The sequence below is a fragment of the Delphinapterus leucas genome, chromosome 1, assembly GCF_059928025.1.
Source record: "Delphinapterus leucas isolate spDelLeu-1000000601 "Yukka" chromosome 1, BTC_Dleu_Yukka2, whole genome shotgun sequence".
Taxonomy (NCBI): domain Eukaryota; kingdom Metazoa; phylum Chordata; class Mammalia; order Artiodactyla; family Monodontidae; genus Delphinapterus; species Delphinapterus leucas.
In genome coordinates, this window is record NC_143129.1 from 134,944,151 (window position 1) to 134,967,630 (window position 23,480).

Here is a 23,480-nt window from a genome sequence, read left to right on the forward strand (position 1 = left end):
CACAGAAACCAGATGAAACTGATGCCCACTCCTCCCCTTTCCCTGTTCTTTTGATCCAGCACTAAGCAGGGTACTTCGTTTTCTAGTTTTCTAAATCACGGTGGCAAGTAGTGTTTACTAATAAGTGTATCTTTTTTACAAGCCAGTACAATACTCATGTATTATATTTTAAAATTGTTAGTGAGATGATGTGGCTCATAATTTTTAAAAATCATCATTTGCCTAGTGGTTTGCAGAACACTGTTGACTCAGTGAGCGCTGACGACCCTAGGGTAGGTACCCTGTTCACTGCTGAGGATCCCAAGACTCTCAAACCTGCGAGGTTAAGCAACTTGCCTGTGATTCAGGTCCTCTGTCTCCAGATCCTGTGCCCTTCACTCCCACAGTTCCTTCATTTGGCAACCTTAATACTGATGTTTTTTTTGTTTTTTCGTGTCTTTTTTCTAAACAGGAGGAAACGGTATTAAGCTCATCATGGAATTTCTGCCTTCAGGAAGTCTTAAGGAGTATCTTCCAAAGAATAAGAACAAAATTAACCTCAAACAGCAGTTAAAATATGCCGTTCAGATTTGTAAGGTAAAAAGAAAGAAAAAAAAAAGAGCCTGGTAAAAATTTATAAATCAGGCACTCTGTCCTGGGTAATTGGTTTGTAATTAGGCTGCAAGTAGAAAATAATTTCCAATAATTGTACTGAGTTTATTTTGTTCTGCATGATTTGGATTGAAAATTAGCCTCTGCTAAGAAAGTGAACTGATTTGTTAATATGGTTTCTTTAATGTGTATTTCTTGGAATCAGGTTGGTCTAACTATTTTTGCAAAGAAGTAAAAACAAAAGAAGTGGTATGTGAATGAAATGACATATATATATGTTTTTTTGTTATGAAGTGGTAGATACAGAATCCAATCTGAACTGACCTTCAGCAATGTGCTCTGCCTTTTCTTCTCTCCCTCAGGGGATGGACTATTTGGGTTCTCGGCAATACGTTCACCGTGACTTAGCAGCAAGAAATGTCCTTGTTGAGAGTGAACACCAAGTGAAAATTGGGGACTTTGGTCTAACCAAAGCCATTGAAACTGATAAGGAGTACTACACAGTCAAGGACGATCGGGACAGCCCTGTGTTTTGGTAACTGAATCAAACAGATTTCATCAGTGCTTTATAGGGTTTCCACTGTTCTGATAGGTCCTTTCTAGCTATGTTAATGTCTCTTATTAGTCCAGATTAGAAAAAGACTTAGATCATTTGGAATTGACTGATTTTTGCCTTCAAGAAACATCTTATAAGCTGTTTTACTGAAAACAACTCGCAGAAATGCCTGAGCTTCATAGGACAACATCTTCCAAGGAAGAAATCTCACAACGCCCAGCATCTCCATCTTGGCTGGAGAAGGCATTCCTCTGACACAGTTCTTAAAACTGTTAGCAGCTGGAGTAATCACATCCATGCAGAGGAAGTCTGGAGGGCAGGTAGGAGGAGGGGGCAGGAAGATGACAGGAAGGAGGTGACGAGTGGGCATTGGCAGATTCAGGTAGAGCCTGGACATAACAGAGCAAAAACCCATAAGAAGCTTGGCCATCTTCTCATGAATCACCAGAGTGTCCTGGTTGGTGGGCCACCCCCTGACTTTGACCCCTCTCAGCCTGGAACACTATCCAAGGGGGAAGCTGCTGAAGTCTCCACTCTGCGCTGTCCTGTAGAACTGACTGGCACCACGAGGTACATCCTGTATGGACACGACATGGGCCTCTTCCACCCACGGAGGCCAAACCTCCATTTATTCATTAAAGAAATATGTATCAAGGCCCTGCTTTGTGCCAGATACTAGAGATAACAAGGGTGAACAAGCCAACCAAGTTTAGAATTTAATGGGTGAGGCAGCCAATTTCGTGGTACCATAACCAGAAAAGGGTTCAGGCTTGGTTTTCTGGAAGTTCTTTTAAAATAAGGCCTTAAAAGATTGCTGGGGGTTTGTAAAGATGGTTAGAAGACAGCATGTATGGTGGCAAGAGTGAGACAGAGCAGTGGTTATCCTAGGAACTGGAATCAGCTCCGTGTGGCTGGTTCATGAAGGGAGGTCTCAGCGGTTGCCAAGGCAATGCTCTGGATGCTGAGTTATGGAGCTGGGACTCCATCCCAAGAGCCTTGGGTTGCTGTTCGGGGGATTAAGGACAGGGACTTCTGTTTAAAAAGATCACTGTGGGAAGGAGAGGAGCAAGACTGGAGCCAGGGAGTCTGATTTGGCCAGAGCCAGTGATGGTGTGAACTAGGACAGCGATGGTGGGGTTTAGAAGTGGGGAGGTTTGAGAAGTATTTCTCAGACTGGATATGGGGATGCCTCAGTTTCTGGCTCAGGCAATTGGGTATCATTCACCAAAACAGCTGACATTGGAAGAGGACTGGGCAGTAATTCACCGCTGACTCAATCTGAGCTTGCAGGCAAATGAAGCCCGGGCCTGTCGTCATCACCTCCTCGCCCCATCCCCTCCCCATGGAGAGCCTATGCTCTGCGAAATGAGGAGCACAGACTAGTCTGACTGATGTTTGGGAGCAAATGTGTAATGAGAGCCTATAGGGGTATTGTCCACATATCAGATGTGCACCACAGCGGCCTATGTGTGACTGATGCATAATACACACTTAAATGTCTTAGAATATTAAATTCTAAGAAAAACCAGAGCACTGATTTTTCTGAGTGACTCTAATGCTTTTTGGAATATCCTTCCCAGGAAATGAAGTTTCAAGTTCTGCTTTCTTTCAGGTATGCTCCAGAATGTTTAATTCAGTGTAAGTTTTATATCGCCTCTGATGTCTGGTCTTTTGGAGTAACTCTGCATGAGCTGCTTACTTACTGTGATTCAGATTCCAGTCCCATGGCGGTAAGTCTTACTTGTCCTTCGTTTGAATCTAGCACCCACTTAAAATGTGTCCATCCTTCTGCTTTGTAAGTTTCATTCTTAAATGGAATCCAATCAGTGTGTTATAATGGAAAGGAAAATTGTCTTGGACTTTTCATTTTTAAAGCCTTTTTGTTGTTTTAATTTCCAATTCTAGAAATTTTACTGTAATCTATCTGGTGTTTACATAAATATGTACAAAGTAAAATATTTTGTTTCGTTTTATTTTACATAGTTGTTCCTGAAAATGATAGGCCCAACTCATGGCCAGATGACAGTAACAAGACTTGTGAATACATTAAAAGAAGGAAAACGTTTGCCTTGTCCACCTAACTGTCCAGAAGAGGTATTTATGGGCCATTTCACAGTAATAAAACTCAGTTTTTACTGTTTTCACTGCTTGAATTATCCAGCATGGGATTGGAGTGGGGGAGCAGGAATGAGGAGAAAACTCTTTTAAAATAGTTTTCAGAAGCTGAATTTCAGATAAGATATCTGAGAAAATCATCTTTGGGGCAGATGACAGCCACAAGTTTTATTCAAAGCAAGGGATTCCCTTCAGAAGTAGGCTCAACACAGTGAGCACCCTAAAGGAGCATATGTTGGTGTAGCCTTCCTGTGACAAATACATATAATTGCATTTTTGTGTGTAAGTTTATCCCACTTATCACAGCATTGTGACATCCAGTTTTCTGTATTTCTAACTGAACTGAGCCTTTAAGACTAATTCTGTAGACTATTTAAGATGTACTGAATAGTATGTTTAAGCCAAAGAATGAAGCAGCCGGTAAGGAAATTTGGAATCTAAACTGAGGTATAACTTCACCCTTAAACTGGTTTATAGTAATTAATGACCTGGATTTTTTTGCAAGGTCAGTTAAGTCATGAGCTTCTCGAATGTTAAAATGTTATTTATGAGCTATAGATGTGTCACATTTTCTGTATTTTAAGTTATTCACATATTCTTGTTTTCTAGTATTACTTATTAAGGGAAGTCATTCACGTTTTCAAAATTATGTTCTTCTTGGTGTTTCTATAATTTTTTAAAAAAGCTCCTAAACATTTTTACTGTTGTTATTTTTTCTTTTTACAGGTTTATCAACTTATGAGAAAATGCTGGGAATTCCAACCATCCATTCGGACAACCTTTCAGAACCTTATTGAGGGATTTGAAGCGCTTCTAAAATAAGAAGCATGAATAACATTTAAATTCTACTGTGTATCAAGTCCTCCTACCCCCAACCAATACCCAAGCCATTTTAAAAAAAAAAGTGTTCTAACTGGAAAAAGTTTGTATTCTGTCTAAAAAGATACTGGGGTACGTATCCTCGTATAAAGCACACTGTGTGGTGCTTAATATGTGTAAGTACTTCCTCTTTAAATTTGGCACCAGTAACATAGTGACAAATAATGACAACCAAAATATTAGAAAGCACTTAAGCACTCCTCCTTTTGGAAAGAATATACCACTGTTTCATCTGGTTAGTTTACTATCACAATTGAGTACCAGAATGGGATTTTTCAAAACAAGAGGAGCTGACCAAAGTAAAGTCTCAAGATGATTGCTTTTTCTTAGCTGCCAGTTGATGTGAAATGTTTTTCTGGCACATAAATCAAAGATAAAGATTGATGGACTTGGCCAATACTCTAATATGCCCTCAAATTTCAATATCTAAACAGTGATAGATGAAACATTCTTGAAATATTACATACCAGTTAGTATACTGTTGTTGCTATACAAAAAGATGAGTGTATCCCTGTCAACAGTAGGACATAAACTTTGAGTTGTTTCTGCAGTGGCTTAGCTCCTGTCCCCTTGGGTGGGTGACCAGCGGAACCCATTTTTGAGAAAACTGGTCATACCCAGGGGGGCAGCTGTGGAATAGATACTTTGCTGCATGATGTTGATTCTTGAGAACTAAACCTGTGCCAGTGCTTCCCTAAACAGTATACCTTTAATCAGAATTGATTCCAAGAACCTGGATGCTGTTATACCTGCTTTTCAGAAATGTCAACGTGTATCCTTTTATAACTCTACCACTTTGGGGCAAGCTGTGCCAGCATTGTTTTTTGGATGCTGAATGCATGTATACCATGTACATTGCACTGTTCTTAGTGTTTCAGTACTTACCATCCATCTACAAGAGTCGATCACTATTTTGACCATCACCCTATCGCGCAAAACTTGAAAGACCCAGCTAGAAGCACTGTGGAGTTCAGGATCCACTAGGCAGTTTTCAGTTTGCTTGGAGGTAGCTGGGTAATCAAAAATGTCAAATCTCTGATTCATTGTGAACCATAAGATCTTTTTGACCAGGAGTCTGAAAACTTTTTGTTCATGCTGTCTAGCATTTGTTTGATACCATTATTTTTCATCTTTGAGCCTGAAAAAGAGTTGTGTATTGATTCAATGGCAACAGCCATTCAAATTTGTCTAGTAACCCTACATCACCAAGATCTCTGTCAAACCTGTGGCCACCCTACATGCACTTTGTTTACTCTTTATACAAATAAATATACTAGAGACTTCACATGCATGTGCCTTTTAATATTAAGAGTTCATTTTCAAAGCATTTCAAACAATTTGTTTACATAGAAAAATAACAGTATAGGCTGGGGGTGGGGAGAGCACTGGTAATGATCCTTATTACTAACACCACTTGATTTGTACTTATCTGTTGTGTCCCAGCAATAATGGGGCACAGGCCAGTATGGGTGGCAGACCCACACTTGCTAACACAAAATACCTTTTAGTTCTTTCAACCTCTTCCTGCTTACATTTTTAAAATTCACCATCTTCCCTTTCTTCTATTTGTACTGTCATAGAGGTGTGACAAAGCACTGAAGAAGCTCAGTGCAACAGGAAAATGGGAAGAAGTGCAGAGCATGGAGCACCCATTATTCATCTGCTGAGTCACAACTGAGTGATGCCTGTCCCGATCACTTATTTATAGGTAGTATACTTACTAGAAATTATCTAATAATTTAACTTTCTAGCTGTCATTTGCCAATAGAAGTTAACATAGGCAATACATTAGACCAAGTGAAATTCTTTACAAATCATACAACATGTGTACCAATTTTAAACTTCATAATTAAAACAGGAGAGAAACCTTCTATCATAGTCAATAAGTCCCCTAAATATGATATGTAATGATCTTATTTCAAAAAGACTAGGATCACTGAGACCCCCCCCTAAACTCCACATCATCAATTAATGTCTCATAACAAGGGACAAACTTAGAAATTTCTAGATAGCAAAAGGGTTTCTCATGCATTTAATACCAAGGTCTTCAGGAAACGGTGATTCAAAAGTTATATGCAATAAACACAATTCTTTCAAAAGTAAATTGGGTTAAATAGCTGATAATTTTTCAGCCTAACAAACACACTGAAAAAGAATAATAGACAAAGCAGAGAGTGAGGTATAGCTTATTATCTCAAAATGGTTGTAAATACTGTTACTCCATAACACTCCTTCAGAAAGGGCAGGATTGACTGCTTTACTATATTGTGGAAATAGGGCATCTGATGACCAAAATGTGCCCTGTTCTAGTAGATGAATCATCACTATGCTATGAAATTAAGACACAGAAACCTATTGTTCCTTGCCACTTACAAATCTGTTGTAAAAGTTAAAGGTCTTTTTGTACGTGTGAAGTAAAAGGATTAGGGAATTAAGGGTATCAGATCAGGAGTCTGTGAACTTTATAAAGGGCCAGATAGTAAATATTTTAGGCTTTGCAGCCACTCAGTTCTGCCACTGTAGCACAGAAGTTAGCCATACATGATATGTAAGTGAACGAGCATGGTTGTGTTCCGATAAAATTTTATGTATGGACACTGAAATTTGAATTTCAAGTCATACATTTTTTTCCTCCAAACATTTAAAAATGTAAAAAATATCATCCTTAGCTTGCAGGCAGTACAAAAACAGCTGGAGGACTGTTTTTTGACTGCAGGGAGTAGTTTGCCAGTCCCTGAAATTAGATCAGCAAAGCTACTTCAAAAGAAAAAACAACCTTGTGTTTTTCACAAGAGGTATAAATGGTTAATAACATTTTAAGAGTAAAGCATCTGTAGTAGTGTATACCTTGGATGTCACTGTCACTGTGTTTGAGTTTTATACTGTATGACTGGTGTGGGGGTAATAATTAAGTTTATATGTAGAGCATCTTTATAACATTACCAATCACTGCATTGTGTACTTGCATTCTTGTAATTCTAGGAAAAATTCTAAAAATCTGAAATGAGATTACTTCTAGGGAAAGTATCGATAAACTGGAATGCACACTGGCTTATAAGAAATTTATTCTGGGGCTTCCCTGGTGGCGCAGTGGTTGAGAGTCTGCCTGCTGATGCAGGGGACACGGGTTCGTGCCCCGTCTGGGAAGATCCCACGTGCCACGGAGCGGCTAGGCCTGTGAGCCGTGGCTGCTGAGCCTGCACGTCCGGAGCCTGTGCTCTGCAACGGGAGAGGCCACAACAGTGAGAGGCCCGCGTACCGCAAAAAAAAAAAAAAAAAAAAAAAGAAATTTATTCTAAGGCCCAGGAAACAAGAATGTTTCCCATTTATTGCTTCAAACTTTTATATGTGGTGTCAAAATTATTCCCAGTCCTAAACAAGGAATATTGGAACATGTTAATTTCTCCAATGGACTGTAAGTTAATATCACATTGATTAAGATGCATCTAATTCTAGCGGAATATGTCCTCAATTGATGTCTCTTCTTACTGCTACTTATTTTTTTAATTTGGCAATTCTGCCTGCTGCACAACACAGTTCCTTCTGGGAAATTACAAACCCGTATTTAAAGGATATGGCTAGTTTGAATGTAGTTAAGGCAGCAATGAACAGCAGAGATACTGCAAAGAACCTTGAGTTTGTAAGGAGAGAACTTAACTCAGTACACTCGCTTCTTTTTTAAGTAGGTTTCCATGTAATATGCTCCTGTGCCCTGAGAATGCTGGTCAACAAATTCCACTGAACCACCTTCTGGGGCAGAGACGAGATATGATGAGCCTCGCTTTTCATTTCTTAAAGATGACACCTATTAGAAAAAGAAACCATAACTAATGCTAAAATCTAAATTAAAATTGGTTTGTTAAAGATATTTATAAGAAAAGCAATTCTACTGTGGTTTGGTGTAAAAACAGAATAGCAGGATAAATAACAAAGTTATCAAAAAAACTGCACAAAAAATTTCTATACCAAAATCACTTGTGGAACTTCTGAAAAATACAAACCAGCTTAAGGCCGTCTCTCCCCTACTCCCCACATTTTCAGGAAAGAAAAAGTGACACTATAGTTGCTTCTGCTGTTTGTACATAGTTAAACCCCAGTGAATCAGAATACCAGTACTGGATACCAGTATTCCTCTGAGGAAGGAGCATGGCTAAGGAATTGAACTGCATATCAACTTAGATGTTAAGTTCATCTAGTAATAAAAGATGTGGCAAGAGAAGAATAAACCAGTAGGTATGAAAACTAGCAAATGATGTCAACAAAATAGCTAGTGAAACGTTCTAGAGAGCAATATGAACTCAAACTTTAGTCCACAAGTGTTCATGATAAGAAGGGCCAAAATGTTCCTCACAAGTAGTCACAGTACATTAAATCAGATTATGTAGCACAGCCCTATGACCACCTAATTCCTCTGTTTTAGCTTGTATAAATACTGTGTGACAAACTTACTGAAGAATTATGTAACTTACGATACACGAGTGTAGAATGACTCATAAGGAAAGCTTCTAGCAATGCAGAAGAGCCCTCTCACATTACAATTAAAATTACAATAGTATGTGAACCGACAATGGCCACAATTTTTAAAACCAGCTTCAACTTCAGAGGGGACAGATGATGAGTCTGTCTGCCCTTGTAGACAAAGCAGTTCTCAGTCATCCATGTTAAGACGAGGGATAAGGTAGAGATGACCAAGAAGGCTCCAGAGCAGAGCTCCCCTCCTTCCATGGATGTGCCATATGTACAGCTATACCTGGAACAGTTCCCTCTAAAAGAGATCCAGAAACTAGCTGGGCAGCTCCTACATACTAAACAAATGAGAAAATAAATACCCACACCAAAATGGGTAGGAAAGGCCAATATACAGTCTCACCATACACCCCAACCCTGGCACAGCACCGTGCATCAGGAGAGAATTCCCAATTCTTAGCTTCTCCCTGAGGAGTGAAGGGTTTGGATTCCACATCTAGTGCTCCAACTTTTAAGACTCCCACTGGAGGTATGGGTTCCCAAAATACCTAGCTCTGAAAGCCAGCAGGGCTTGTGTTCGTGAGATCCACAAGGCTATAGATAATAAAAAAGCATTCTTAATGGGCACACAGCACGCACTGTGACTGTCCCCTCAGGGCCACGTGCAGAGGGAGCAGGCAGAATTGCCCATCTCCCAGTCCTCCCCCGAAAGAAGTTCATCTGCACATTTTAAAAGCTGCTGCCTAAGGCCGGGCTCCTAATCTAGCAGGTGCTAGGAGCAGCAGCAATCTTCCCCAGAGACTGGGGAAGCTAAAGGACACCTCTCCCACCTTCTCCTTCCAGCTCACTCCAGTCACTAGTATCTCCCTGCAAGGAGCTTGTACACGTCTCTACCATGTCTGACACCCATGGAATAGTCCCTGGGTCATCTGGCTCTGATAGCCAGTTGGGGCCTGCATTCATGAATTCCACTGGGCTGTAGCAAACAAAAATAAATACAGTTCTTAATGGGTGCAGGAGCTCCCTTCCCACCACGCCCTGGTGACTGTACACCTGTGCTCAGCACGAAGGGAACAGGGGAAAAAAAAAATGCCCATTTACTTTTCTCCCTGGACAGGGCTTAACCGTCAATACATACTTTCTCAGCTGCAGCCTCAGGGTCCAGGTTCTAATCCGTCTGCATCTAGGTGCTAATTGCAGTCCCTGCCTTTGGATACACAGACAGGTCTTAGCATACCCTCTAAAAAAGCCACTAAAAGCAAAGAAGGAGGCTCAGACAGTCACAAAAGGTTGAGAGACAACTAAGAGCTCAGGCTGGGCTGAACGACCATCTCCTACAAGAGACCATCCAAGACTGGAAGAGGTGGCTGTTTTATATAATGCACAGACACCAATAAAGGAAGAAATGAAGATATAATGTTTCAAGCAAAAGGCCACGATAAATATCCAAAGCAGAGCTTGACAAAACAAAGTGACTTACCTGAGAGAGTTCAAAATAATGGTTGTAAAGATGCTCACCCAGGTCGAGAGCAATGAATGAACAAAGAATTTGAATAGAGAGAGAAAATACTTAAAACTACCAAATAGAAATCACAGAATTGTTGAATGTAACTGAACTGAAAAGTTCAGTAGAGGGATTCAACATCAGACTAGATCAATCACGGGAAAGGATCAGCAAACTTGAAGACAGGTTAGCGGAATTCATCCCATCTGAGTTGCAAAAAGGAAAAATAATTATAAAAGTTACGATAGCTTAAGGGACTTATGGGACACCATCAAATGGACCAATAAGAGGTCCCAGAAGGAAAAAGAGATAAAGGGGCAGAAAACTTTTTCAAACTATTAATGTCTGAAAACTTCCCTAATCTGGGGAAACACACATCCAGATCCAGAAAGCCTAGAGAGTAACAAACAAGATGGATCCAAAGAGACCCACAATGAGACACATAAATTATATTCAAAGTGCTAAAAGAAAAAAACTGCCAACCAAGAGTACCTGGCTAAGTTGTCCTTCAGAATTGAAAACGAGTTTTCCAGACAAAAGCTGAAGGAGTTCATCACCACTAGACCAGCCTTACGTGAAATGTTAAAGGGAGTTCTTCAAACTGACATGGAAGGAGGCTTAGTTTTCTTTAGTAACAGGAAAACATATGGAAGTATGAAACCACTGGTAAAGATAAATATATACTTAAATTCAGAAAACTCTGACAAAAAAAAAAAAACTATACCAACATTTGTCAATGGATACACAATGTAAAAAGGTACAAACTGTGCCATCAAATAAATGGGGGTGGCAGAGCTGTATTCATTTGAAGTTATCAGCTTAAAATAGACTATTATATATTATATATATATATAATATGTTTTATGTAAGCCTCATGGTAACCACAAAACAAAAGCCTAAAGTAGGGATGTAAAAGAGAAAAGAATCAAAGCATACAATTATAGAGAATTAGCAAATCACAGAGACAGCAAGGGAGGAAGAAGGGAACAGAGAAATCACAAAACAACCAGAAAACAATTAACAAAATGGCAATAGTAAATCCACAACTACATTACTTTAACCCACACACCTATAGTCAACTAATCTACAACAAAGGAGGCAGGAATCTACAATGGGGAAAAGACAGTCTGTTCAACAAGTGTTGCTGGGAAAACCAGACAGCCACGTGTAAACCAATGAGATTAGAACATTCTCTCATACTATATACAAAAATAAACTCAAAAATGGATTAAAGACCTAAACATAAGAATGGAAATCATAAAATTCCTAAAAGAGAACATACGCAGAACACTGACATAAATCATAGCAGTATTTTCTTGAATCAGTCCCTAAGGCCAAAAAACAAACCAAAAAAAAAATAAATGGGACCTAATTAAACTTAAAAGCTTTTGCACAGCAAAAGAAACCATTAAAATGAAAAGACAACCTACAGAATGGGAGGGAAAATTTGTGAATGATGTGACCGACAGGGGGTTAATATCCAAAATACACACAAACAGCTCATACAACTCAATAGCAAAAAAAAAAAAAAAAAAAAAACCAATCAACAAAATAGGCAGAAGACCTGAAAAAACATTTTTCTGAAGAAGACATACGGATAAAAGAGCACATGAAAAGATGCTCAACATTGCTAATTATTAGAGAAATGCAACATCAAAACAATAAGGGCTTCCCTGGTGGCGCAGTGGTTAAGAATCTGCCTGCCAGTGTAGGGGACACAGGTTCGATCCCTGGCTCGAGAAGATCCCACATGCCACAGAGCAACTAAGCCCGTGCACCACAACTACTGAGCCTGTGCTCTAGAGCCCGCAAGCCACAACTACTGAGCCCGCGCACCTACAGCCTGTGCTCCGTAACAAGAAAAGCCACAACGAGAAGCGTGCACGATGCAACGAAGAGTAGCCCCCACTCGCTGCAACTAGAGAAAGCCCGCGCACAGCAACGAAGACCTAACACAGCCAAAAAAGAAAAAAAAACCCAAAAAACGAGATACCATCTCACACTTGTTAGAATGGTTACCATCAAAAAGTCTACAAATAACATGTCAGAAAGGATGTAGAAAAAAGGGAACCCTCGAACACTGTTGGTGAGAATGTAAGTTGGTGCAGCCACCATGGAAAACAGTATGGAGGTTCCTCAAAAAACTAAAAAAGAACTACCATACGATCCAGCAATTCTACTCCCTGGGTATATATTGGAGAAAAATGAAAATGCCTATTCAAGAAGTTACATACAGCCCAATGTTCATAGCAGCAACAATGAATCATTTGGCCAGAAAAATCAAAAGAGCCCAGACATGGGAGCAACTCAAGTGCCCATCAACAGATGATTAGATTAAAAAGATGTGACTATATATATATATATATATATATGTATGTATGTAAGTATGTATGTACATACAATGGAATATTACTCAGCCATAAAAAAGAATAAAATCCTGCCACTTGCAGCAATGTGGATGGTCCTAGGGAATATTATCGTTAGTGAAATAAGTCAGAAAGACAAATACTACCAATATACAAATGGAATCTAAAAAATAATACAGATGAATGTATATGCAAAACAGAAACAGACTAACAGATACAGAAAAACTGGTTACCAAAGGAGAGAGGGAAGGGAGGAGGGGTAAGTTAGGGGTATGGTATAAAATAGATAAGCTGGGCTTCCCTCGTGGCACAGTGGTTAAGAATCCTCCTGCCAGTGCAGGGGACACGGGTTCGAGCCCTGGTCTGGGAAGATTCCACATGACGCAGAGCAACTAAGCCCGTGTGCCACAACTACTGAGCCTGTGCTCCAGAGCCTGCGAGCTACAACTCCTGAAGCCCAGCGCCTAGAGCCCATGCTCCGCAACGAGAAGCCACCACAATGAGAAGCCTGTGCACCACAACAAAAAGTAGCCCCTGCTGACCGCAACTAGAAAAAGCCCGCGCACAGCAACAAAGACCCAACACAGCCAAAAATAAATAATAAAATGTAAAAAAAAAAAAGATAAGCAACAAGGATATACTGTAAAGCATAGGGAATTATAACCGTTATCTTATAATAGCCTATAATGGAGTATAGTCTGCAAAAATACTGACTCACAATGCTATACACCTGAAACTAACAATATTGTAAATCAACTACAATAAAAAATTTTTTAAATGTAAATGGATTAAATTCTCTAATCAAAAGACAGAGTGGCTGAATGAATAAAAATCAAAACCAGGGCTTCCCTGGTGGCGCAGTGGTTGAGAATCCTCCTGCTGATGCAGGGGACGCAGGTTCGTGCCCTGGTCTGGGAAGATCCCACATGCCACGGAGCGGCTGGGCCCGTGAGCCACGGCCGCTGGGCCCGCGCGTCTGGAGCCTGTGCTCCACAACGGGAGAGGCCACAACAATGAGAGGCCCGCGTACCGCAAAAACAACACAAAACAAAACAAAATCAAAACCAAACTATACATTGACTTAGAGTCTCACCTAGCTTAAAGGGCACACACAGACTGAAGGTGAAGGGATGCAAAAAGATATCCTTTGCAAATGAAAACCAAAAGAAAGCAAAGGTAGCTGTACTTATGTCAGACAAAATAAACTTCAAGTTAAAAAATGTAGCAAGAGACAAGGTCATTATCAAAGATAGGTCAATTCGGTGAGAATGGCCATCATCAAAAAATCTACAAACAATAAATGCTGGAGAGGGTGTGGAGAAAAGGGAACCCTCTTGCACTGTTGGTGGGAATGTAAATTAATACAGCCACTATGGAGAACAATATGGAGGTTCCTTAAAAAACTAAAAATAGGACTACCATATGACCCTGCAGTCCCACTGGGCATATACCCTGAGAAAACCATAATTCAAAAAGAGTCATATACCAAAATGTTCATTGCAGCTCTATTTACAATAGCCAGGACATGGAAGCAACCTAAGTGTCCATCAACAGATGAATGGATAAAGAAGATGTGCAACATATATACAATAGAATATTACTCAGTCATAAAAAGAAGTGAAATTGAGTATTTGTAGTGAAGTGTGAGTTATCTGTAGTGAAGTGGATGGACCTAGAGTCTGTCATACAGAGTGAAGTAAGTCAGAAAGAGAAAAACACCATATGCCAACACATATATATGGAAAAAAAAAAAAGGTCATGAAGAACCTAGGGGCAAGACAGGAATAAAGACACAGACCTACTAGAGAATGGACTTGAGGATACAGGGAGGGGGAAAGGTAAGCTGGGACAAAGATAGAGTGGCATGGACATACATACACTACCAAACGTATAAAATAGCTAGTGGGAAGCAGCCACATAGCACAGGAAGATCAGCTTGGTGCTTTGTGACCACCTAGAGGGGTGGGATAGGGAGGGTGGGAGGGAGGGAGACACAAGAGGGAAGAGATATGGGAACATATGTATATGTATAACTGATTCACTTTGTTATAAAGCAGAAACTAACACACCATTGTAAAGCAATTATACTCCAATAAAGATGTAAAAAAAAAATATGTATCTTTCTTAAAAAAAAAAAATGATGTTAAAAAGAGGTCAATTAATCAAAAGGATGTAACAATTGTAAATATAAGCCCAAAACAGGAGCACCTAAGTATATATAAAGCAAATATTGTGAAGGGAGAAAAAGATAGCAATACAATATCAAGGGACTTGAATACTCCACTTTCAACAATGAATCATTTGGCCAGAAAAATCAGCAAACTACATGTTAGACACGATGAACCTAAAGGACATAACACAACATTCCATCCAACAGCAACTGAATATACATTCTTCTCAGATGCACATGGAATTTTCTTTAGGATAGATCATATGTTAGACTACAAGTCTTAATAAATTTTAAAAAATTGAAACCCTATCTAGCATCTTTTCCAACCATGATTGTATCAAAGTAGAAATCAACTGCAAGACAAAAACTGGAAAGTTCACGAATATGTGGAGATTAAACAACATGTTCCTAAATAACCAATGGATCAAAGAAGATATAAAAAAAAATACTTTGAGCTAAAAGAAAATGGAAACAAAACATAGCAAAACTTATGAAATGCAGCAAAAGCAGTTCTAAAAGGGAAGTTTATAGTGATAACTACATGAAGAAAAAAAATCTTGAACAGCTATCTTTACACCTGGAAGAATTAGAAAGAGAGCAACAAACTAAGCTCAAAGCTAGCAAAAGGAAGGAAGTAACAAAGATAAGAGTGGAAATAAATGAAATAGAGACTAAAAGGACAACAGAAAAGATTAATGAAACTAAGAGCTGGTTTTTTAAAAAGATAAACTAGACAAAATTTTAACTGGACTTACCAAGAAAAAGAACTGACATAAAGGTATAAATGAAAAAGGAGATATTACAACTGATACCACAGAAATACCAAAGACCATAAAGACCACTATGAATACTTATATGCCAACAAGTTGGATAACTTAGAAGAAATGGACTAATTCCTAGAAACAACCTACCAAGACTGAATCATGAGGAAACAGAAAATCTGAACAAATTACTAGTAAGGATATTGAACCAGTAATCAAAAACCTACCAACAAAAAAAGTTCAGAGACAGATGCCTTCACTGGTGAATTCCACAAAACATTTAAAGACAAGTTAATACCAATCCATCTTGATATCTTCCAAAACACAGAAAAGGAAAGAACACTTCCAAATTCATTTTACAAAGCCAGCTTTACCTTGATACCAAAGGCAGACAAAGACATTACAAGAAAAAAAATTACAGGCCCATATTCCTGATGAACATAGATGCGAAAATCCCCACAAGATATTAGCAAACTGAATTCAACAATAGTTTGAAAGGATCATACACCATGAAAAAACTGGATTTATTCCAGTAGTACATGTATGTTTCAACACCCACAAATCAATAAACGTGATATACACCACATTAACAAAATAAAGGATAAAAATCATATCATCATCTCAATAGATACAGAGAGAGTATTTGACAAAATTCAACATCCATTCATGATAAAAACTCAACAAACTGGGTATTGAGGGACTGTACCTCAACATAATAAAGGCCATATGTGTCAAACCCACAGATGACAACATACTCAATGATGAAATGCTGAAAGCTTTTCCTCTAAGATCAAGAACAAGACAAGGATATCTACTGTCATCACTTTTATTTAACATAGTACTGGAAATCCTAGCCAGAGCAGTGAGGCAAGAAAAAGAAATAAGAGGCATCCAAATTAGAAAGGGAGAAGTAAAATTGTCACTGTCAGCAGATGACATATTATATTTAGAAAACCCTAAAGAATCCACCAAAAAACTGTTAGAAATAATAAACAATTTCAGTAAAGTTGCAGGATACAAAATCAATATACAGGGCTTCCCTGGTGGCGCAGTGGTTGAGAGTCCACCTGACGATGCAGGGGACACGGGTTCATGCCCCGGTCCAGGAAGATCCCACATGCCGCGGAGCAGCTGGGCCAGTGAGCCATGGCCGCTGAGCCTGCGCATCTGGAGCCTGTGGTCCGCAATGGGAGAGGCCACAACAGTGAGAGGCCCACGTACCGCAAAAAAAAAAAAACAAAAAAAAAACAATCAATTGCTTCTCTATACACTAACAATGAGCTATCCAAAAAAGAAATTAGGAGTACTTAGGAATAAATTTTACCAAGGTTTACACACTGAAAACTGTAGGAAAGATGACACAAATAAATGAAAAGATATTCTGTGTTCATGGATTGGAGGAATTAATATTATTGAAATGTCCATACTACCCAAAGCCATCTACAGATTCAATGCAATCCCTATGAGAATTCCAATGGCATTTTTTGTAGAAATAAATAATCCTAAAAATTGGAACCTGAAAAAACCCTAAGTAGCAAAAGCAATCTTGAGAAAGAAGAACAAAGCTAGAGGCATCATTCTTCCTGATTTCAAATTATATTGCAAAGCTATAGGTAATAAAAACAGTATGATACAGTCATAAAAACAGACACACGGATCGTTGGAACAGAATAGAGACCCCAGAAATAAAACTCGTGCTATATGGTCAATTAATTTATGACAAAGGGGCCAAGAACATACAATGGGGAAAGGATACCTCTTCAAGAAAAAGTGTTTGGAAAATTGGATAGCCACATGAAGAAGAATGAAACAGGACCACTTTTACAAAATACTCAAAAAGTCAACTCAAAATGGATTAAAGACTTGAAATGTAAGACTTGAAACCATAAAACTCCTATAAGAAAACATAGCAGGTAATAACCTACTTGACATTTGTCTTTGCAATGATTTTTTGGATTTAACAGCAAAAGCAAAGGTGACAAAAGCAAAAATAAACAAGTGTGATTACATCAAACTATAAAGATTCTGCACAGCAAAAGAAAACATCAACAAAATGAAAATTCAACCTATGGAATAAGAGAATATATTTGCAAACCACATATCTGTTAAGGGATTAATAGCCAAAATATTCTTGGTACACAACAGCCAAAAAGGCCCCAATTTAAAAGTGGGCAAGAGACCTAAATAGACATTATTCCAAAAACAAATACAGCTGGCCAACAGATATATAAAAAGTACTCAGTCTCACTAATCACCAGGGAGATGCAAATCAAAACCACCCCACACCTGTTAGGAAGTCTTATAAAAAAGACAAGAGATAACAAATGCTGGCAGATATGTGGAGAAAAGGGAGCCCTGTGCACTGTTTGTTGGAATGTAAACTTGTACAGCCACTATGGAAAACAGTATGGAGATTAAAAATTGAACTACTGTATGATCCAGCAGTCCCACTTCGGAGCATATTCTGATTGCCTTTGGAAACAGAATCATTAACTTGAAGAGATATTTGTACTCTTACATTCACAGCAGCATTATTCACAAGAGCCAAGGTATGGAGAAAACCTAAGTGTCGACAGATGAATGGATGAAGAAAATAAAGAAAATGTGGTGTGTGTATAGTAATTTGCATTTCCCTGTGTATATGTACATACATGCATGCGTGCATGCATGCAGTGGGATATCATTTAGCCTTAAAGAAGGAAATCTTGTTATTTGTGACAATATGGATGAAACTGGAGGGCATTATGCTAAATGAAATTTTTTTAAAAAGAGAAAGTCAACCTCATGGAAACAGTAGAAAAGTGATTGCCAGTGGCTAGAGGGTGGGGGAAATAGTACAAAGTTAGAATAGTACAAACTTTCAGTTATAAGATGAATAAGGTCTGAAAATCTGATTTATAACATGGTGACTGTAGTTAACACTGTGTTGTACAATTAAAACTTGCTGAGACAGTAAAACTTACATGTTTTCATGAATAGAGTTAATGGATGCATTAATTTAGTCAGTGAGGAGACCCCTTTCACAATGTACATGTATATCAGTATATTGCTGTATACTTTCAATAACTTACAGTTTTATTTGTCAATTATACCTCAATAAAGCTGGAGAAAATAATGAAATTTTTAAAAAAACAAAAGGATGACAGAAGACTGAAAATCACAAATCCATCTATCTTGGTACTTCATTTCGATGTGGTCTACTATTGTGACAATCCAGTAAAATCCTTCTTCACATAACATTTAAAGGAATGCTTCACAAAGTGAAACAGATTAGCAAAGAATTTGGTTTTAACTCCTGTATCAAAATTTTTCCTGGTAATAAAGTATCTAAATATATCTGATGTTTGCTCTGAAATAATGAGAAAGGGCATGGGTCGGAGTGAGGATGAAAGGACTCTGGCTGTGAGGTGATAAATTGTTAAAACTGGGTTGATGGGTGCAAGAGACTCCACCCAGTTCCAGTTCAAATGGTGATGCAGGTGGATCCTGAACTCATCTCCACCCACAGACACACCGAATCTACAGCTACATACGGAACAATTTCCTCTGAAAGAAACCAAAAAACTAGATAAGTGACTCCTACACAGTGAGCAAATGAGAAAAAAACACACATCAAAATGGGTAGGAGAGGCTGAGATACTATCTCACCATAAACCCCACCCTCAGAGCAGCAACCCACGATTGGGAGGGAATTCACAACCCTGAGCATCTTCCTGAGAAGTGAAAGGTTTGAACCCCAATCTGGCACTTCAACATTTTTAAATTTACTTTTTATTGGAGTATAGTTGATTTACAATACTGTGTTAGTTTCTGGTATACAGCAAAGTGATTCAGTTATTACATATATATGTGTGTATATATATTCTTTTTCATATTCTTTTCCATTATGGTTTATTACAGGATATTGAATATAATCCCCTAGGTCCTATACACTAGGACCTTGTTGCTTATCCATTCTGTATATAATAGTTTGCATTTGCTACTCCCAAACTCCCAATCCATCCCTCCCCCACCCCTCTTCCCCCTTGGCAACCACAAGTCTATTCTCTATGTCTCTGAGTCTCTGTTTCATAGACTGATTCATTTGTGTCATATATATTTTTTTTAATTTTATTTATTTATTTATGGCTGTGTTGGGTCTTCATTGCTGTGTGCAGGCTTTCTCTAGTTGCGGCGAGCAGGGGCTACTCTTCGTTGCGGTGCACGGGCTTCTAACACTGCGGTGGCTTCTCTTGTTGTGGAGCACGGGCTCTAGGCACGCGGGCTTCAGTAGTTGTGGCATGTAGGCTCAGTAGTTGTGGCTCACGGGCTCCAGAACACAGGCTCAGTAGTTGTGGCGCACAGGCTTAGTTGCTCCGCAGCATGTGGGACCTTCCCAGACCAGGGCTCGAACCCATGTCCCCCTGCATTGGCAGGCAGATTCTTAACCTCTGCACCACCAGGGAAGTCCTGTGTCATATTTTAGATTCCACGTATAAGTATCATATGGTATATGTCTTTCTCTAACTTACTTCACTTAGTATGATAATCTCTAGGTCCATTCGTTCTTTTATAGCTGAGTAGTAATCCACTGTACGTATGTACCACATCTTCTTTATCCGTTCATCTGTGGATGGACATTTAGGTTGCTTCCATGTCTTGGCTATTGTAAATAGTGCTGCTATGAACATTGGTTGGCACTTATAAGACCTGTGTCTGAGAGACAAGCCCCCAAAATATCTAGCTTAGAAATCCAAGGGGGCTTGTATCCACAAGATCCACAAGGCTATAGCAATCTGAGAAACAGTTCTTAAAGGGCTCCACAGACTCATCCACCCCAGGGCCTCGTGCAGAGGCAGTCAACTGAAGAGCGTCCAGTGTTTCTGTGAAAGAGACCTATTTCCTTATCTTAAACTTTAACCTGAGGGGCAGACATCTAAGTTAACACACATCTAGGGGCCTCCTGAAATAGTCTCCAAAGTGGAGGCTGTCAGGTGCCCCCTTCATATTCTCCTCTGCCTCCCCGAGGTCACCAGTGTCTCTGAGAAAGGGCACATATCTGGTACCCCGGGTTTTGTGGCTGCTGCCCATCGGATACCCCTTGATTGCCTGGCTCTGGTGGCCAGCAGGGCTTGTGTTCATAGTTTCAATGGGATGGCAGCAAACAAACAGTTCTTAACTGGCTATCGCCACAGGGCTCACTGCAGAGGGAGGAGATGAATGCCCATCTCCTAGTCTTCCCCTGAAACAGGCATATCTGCATATTTTAAAAACTGCTGCCTGAAGGTCTGGCTTCCAATCAGCCTGAATTTAGGTGCTGACTAAGATCCCCCCTTGGGGACACTGACAGGTCTTGGTGCACACTCAACTTCTGGGAGCCACTAAGAATAAAGTAGGCTGCTTGGACAATCATAGGTTCAAAAGACAACCAAGAGCTAGGGCAGGATTGAATGATAAAGTTCATCACCTGCAAGAGGTTGCTCCTTCAAGACTGAGACAGGTGTATATTTTATCTAATGCATAGAAACCAACAGAGAATCAAGGAAAATAAAGAAACAGAGGAATATGTTCCAAATGAAAGAACAAGATAAAACCTCAGAAAAAGACCTTAATGAAATTGAGGTAAATGATTTACTCTATAAAGCGTTCAAAATAACGATTGTAAAGATGCTCGCTAAACTCAGGAGAACAATGGATGAACAAAGTGAGAATTTCAACAGAGATAGAACATATAAAAAAGTACCAAACAGAAACCACAGACCTGAAGAATACAGGAATTAAACTGAAAAATACAATAGAGGGGCTCAACATCTGACTACGTGAAACAGAGGAAAGGATCAGTGAGCTCAAACAGGGTGGTGGAACTCATCCAATCAGAGCAGCAAAAAGAAAAAATATTTTAAAAAGTGAAGATAGCTTAAAGGGACTTATAGGACACCAACAAGGGTCCCAAAAGGAGAAGAGAGAGAAAGAGGCAGAAAAGTTATTTGAAAAAATGATGGTTGAAAATTTCCCTAACCTGGGGAAGGAAACAGACACCCAGATCCAGGAATCCCAGAGAGTTCCAAATAAGACAAAACCAAAGAGACTCACACCAAGACACATGATAATTAAAAAGTCAAAGGTTAAAGACAAGAAGAGAATCTTAAAAGCAGCAAGAAAAAAAAAAAAATCTTGTTACATATAAGGAAGCCCCCATAAGACTATCAACAGATTTTTCAGCAGAAACTTTTCAGATCAGAACAGTGGCATGATATATTCAAAGTGCTGAAAGAAAAAAAAAAAACTGCCAACCAAGAATAGTCTATCTGGCAAAGTTGTCTTTCAGAATTGAAGGAGTGATGCAGAGTTTTCTAGACAAGCAAAAACTAAAGGAATTCATCACCATGAAACCAGCCTTACAAAAAATGTTAAAGGGACTTCTTTAAGCTGAAATGAAATGGTACCATTTAGTAACAGGAAAACATATGAAAGTATAAATCTCACTAGTAACGGTAAATATATGGTAAACTCAGAGTAATTTGTAAAGACAGTGAAGTAGTCATTTACAAAGCTAGCGTGAAGGTTAAAAAACAGAAGTTGTAAAAGTAACTACAGTGATTTGTAATGGACACATAAGAGAAAGAGATGTAAACTGTGACATCAAAAACAAAACGTGAGTGACGTCAGCATCGTGCTGGAGTGAGACATTCCCTTTGTCTCTCCCCTTCAGTCTATAACCTGTAAAACATACACAACTCAAAAACGTTGCCTCTGCCCAGTACACCAGGATGCTGGAGAACTCCACACATCTATGCATCTAACGGTGGGTGGACTGGAACACAAAGAGGAGGTGAAACTAGGGGAACCTGCCATCCTGCCTTCCCCCAGCCACAGCAGCTGAGCCTGCAGGCCCAGGGAACCCAGTAGCAGCAGGGGAGGCAGCATATGAGACTCCAGCCTCCCAGTCACAGTGGTGTTCACAGCCCCAGGTAACCTGGCGGCAGTGGCAATGGGGGGCTGTGTCCTGTCCCTTCAGCCACAGAGGCACCCACAACTCCAGCAGCCAGCCCCCCACCCCTTCCCACAGCGGTGGCACCTGGAAACCCAATAACCCCTGACATGGTAGAGGTGCCTGTGACCCCAGTTCTCCACTCACCTCCCCTGAAGTAGCAGAGCCTGCAACTCAAGTCTGGGACATGGCAGAAATGTTCACCATCCCAGTGCCTCAGGAGGTGACATTAGCAGCAGCAAGGCACCAAGACCCTAGAGGCACAAGCAGTGACAAGGAGGGCACTGGGCAAGCGACACCTCTGACAGACAAAGTGCTGACTCTCACATATAACCAGAAGCAGCTCAGGTAAGAAAACGAAAAACTTGTGCTATAGTGCCACCTACCGGAAAACAAAGGAGAGCCCTCTAATTTCTAAACTGTTGAATCATTAAAATCAAGCAAAAAAAAAAAAGTTTTACCGAAAGAAGAAAGGTGTTCATTACTTCAAATGCTCCAGCAGAGGAACAACTCATCAGGCACCGTGAAAACCCACAGTAACACTGTATTCAAAAAAGAAAATGACAATTCTCTATAAACCAAGCAAAGTCATGGAATACTGTGATCTAACTGATAAAGAATTCAAAACAGCTCTCATGAAGAAATTCAAGAAACTTCAATGAGCTCAAGAATAAATTAAGGAACAGAAGGAATACTTTACTAAAGAGACAAAACCTAAAAAAGAACCAAACAAATTCTGGAGCTGAAGAACTCAATAAACGAGATGAAAAATGCATTAGAAAGCATTGGAAATAGAGCAGACCTTATGGAAGAGAGAATCAGCAAGCTTAAAGATACAAATCTAGAAATGATACAGGTAGAAGAAAAAAGAGAATTAAGATCTAGAGAAAAATGAGGACATCTATGAGGAGTATCCAACTGTTTCAGGAATGGCCACATTAGGATAATGGGTATCCAAGAAGAAGAGAGGGAGAAGGCTGCAGAGAGTTTATTTAAAGAAATAATAGGTGAGCACTTCCCAAACCTGGGGAAGGAACTGGATATACAAGTCATGTAGCTAAGAGAACACCTGATTACCTCAACGCAAAAAAGACCTTCCCT

At 39.5% G+C, this 23,480-nt stretch overlaps 2 protein-coding genes across 6 annotated transcripts in view; one reads left to right on the plus strand and one right to left on the minus strand.

The window, feature by feature from the left end:
• JAK1 (Janus kinase 1) overlaps positions 1–5,426 on the plus strand; it is a 139,168-nt gene extending 133,742 nt beyond the window's left edge. For all 3 annotated transcript variants that reach the window (XM_022581222.3, XM_089921463.1, XM_022581220.3), the window contains 5 exons: positions 452–576; positions 954–1,126; positions 2,760–2,877; positions 3,131–3,241; positions 3,989–5,426. In XM_022581222.3, coding sequence (XP_022436930.2) covers positions 452–576; positions 954–1,126; positions 2,760–2,877; positions 3,131–3,241; positions 3,989–4,084 — 623 coding nt within the window. In that variant the 3' untranslated portion in view covers positions 4,085–5,426. The remainder of the gene's footprint in view (positions 1–451; positions 577–953; positions 1,127–2,759; positions 2,878–3,130; positions 3,242–3,988) is intronic.
• Positions 5,413–23,480, minus strand: part of RAVER2 (ribonucleoprotein, PTB binding 2) — a 116,565-nt gene continuing 98,497 nt past the window's right edge. For 2 of the 3 annotated variants that reach the window (XM_022581225.3, XM_022581224.3), the window contains exon 12: positions 5,414–7,946. In XM_022581225.3, the coding sequence (XP_022436933.1) occupies positions 7,800–7,946 (147 nt within the window). In that variant the 3' untranslated portion in view covers positions 5,414–7,799. Of the gene's footprint in view, positions 7,947–23,480 lie in introns of all 3 variants that reach the window. The other variant, XM_089921476.1, reaches the window with a different exon arrangement.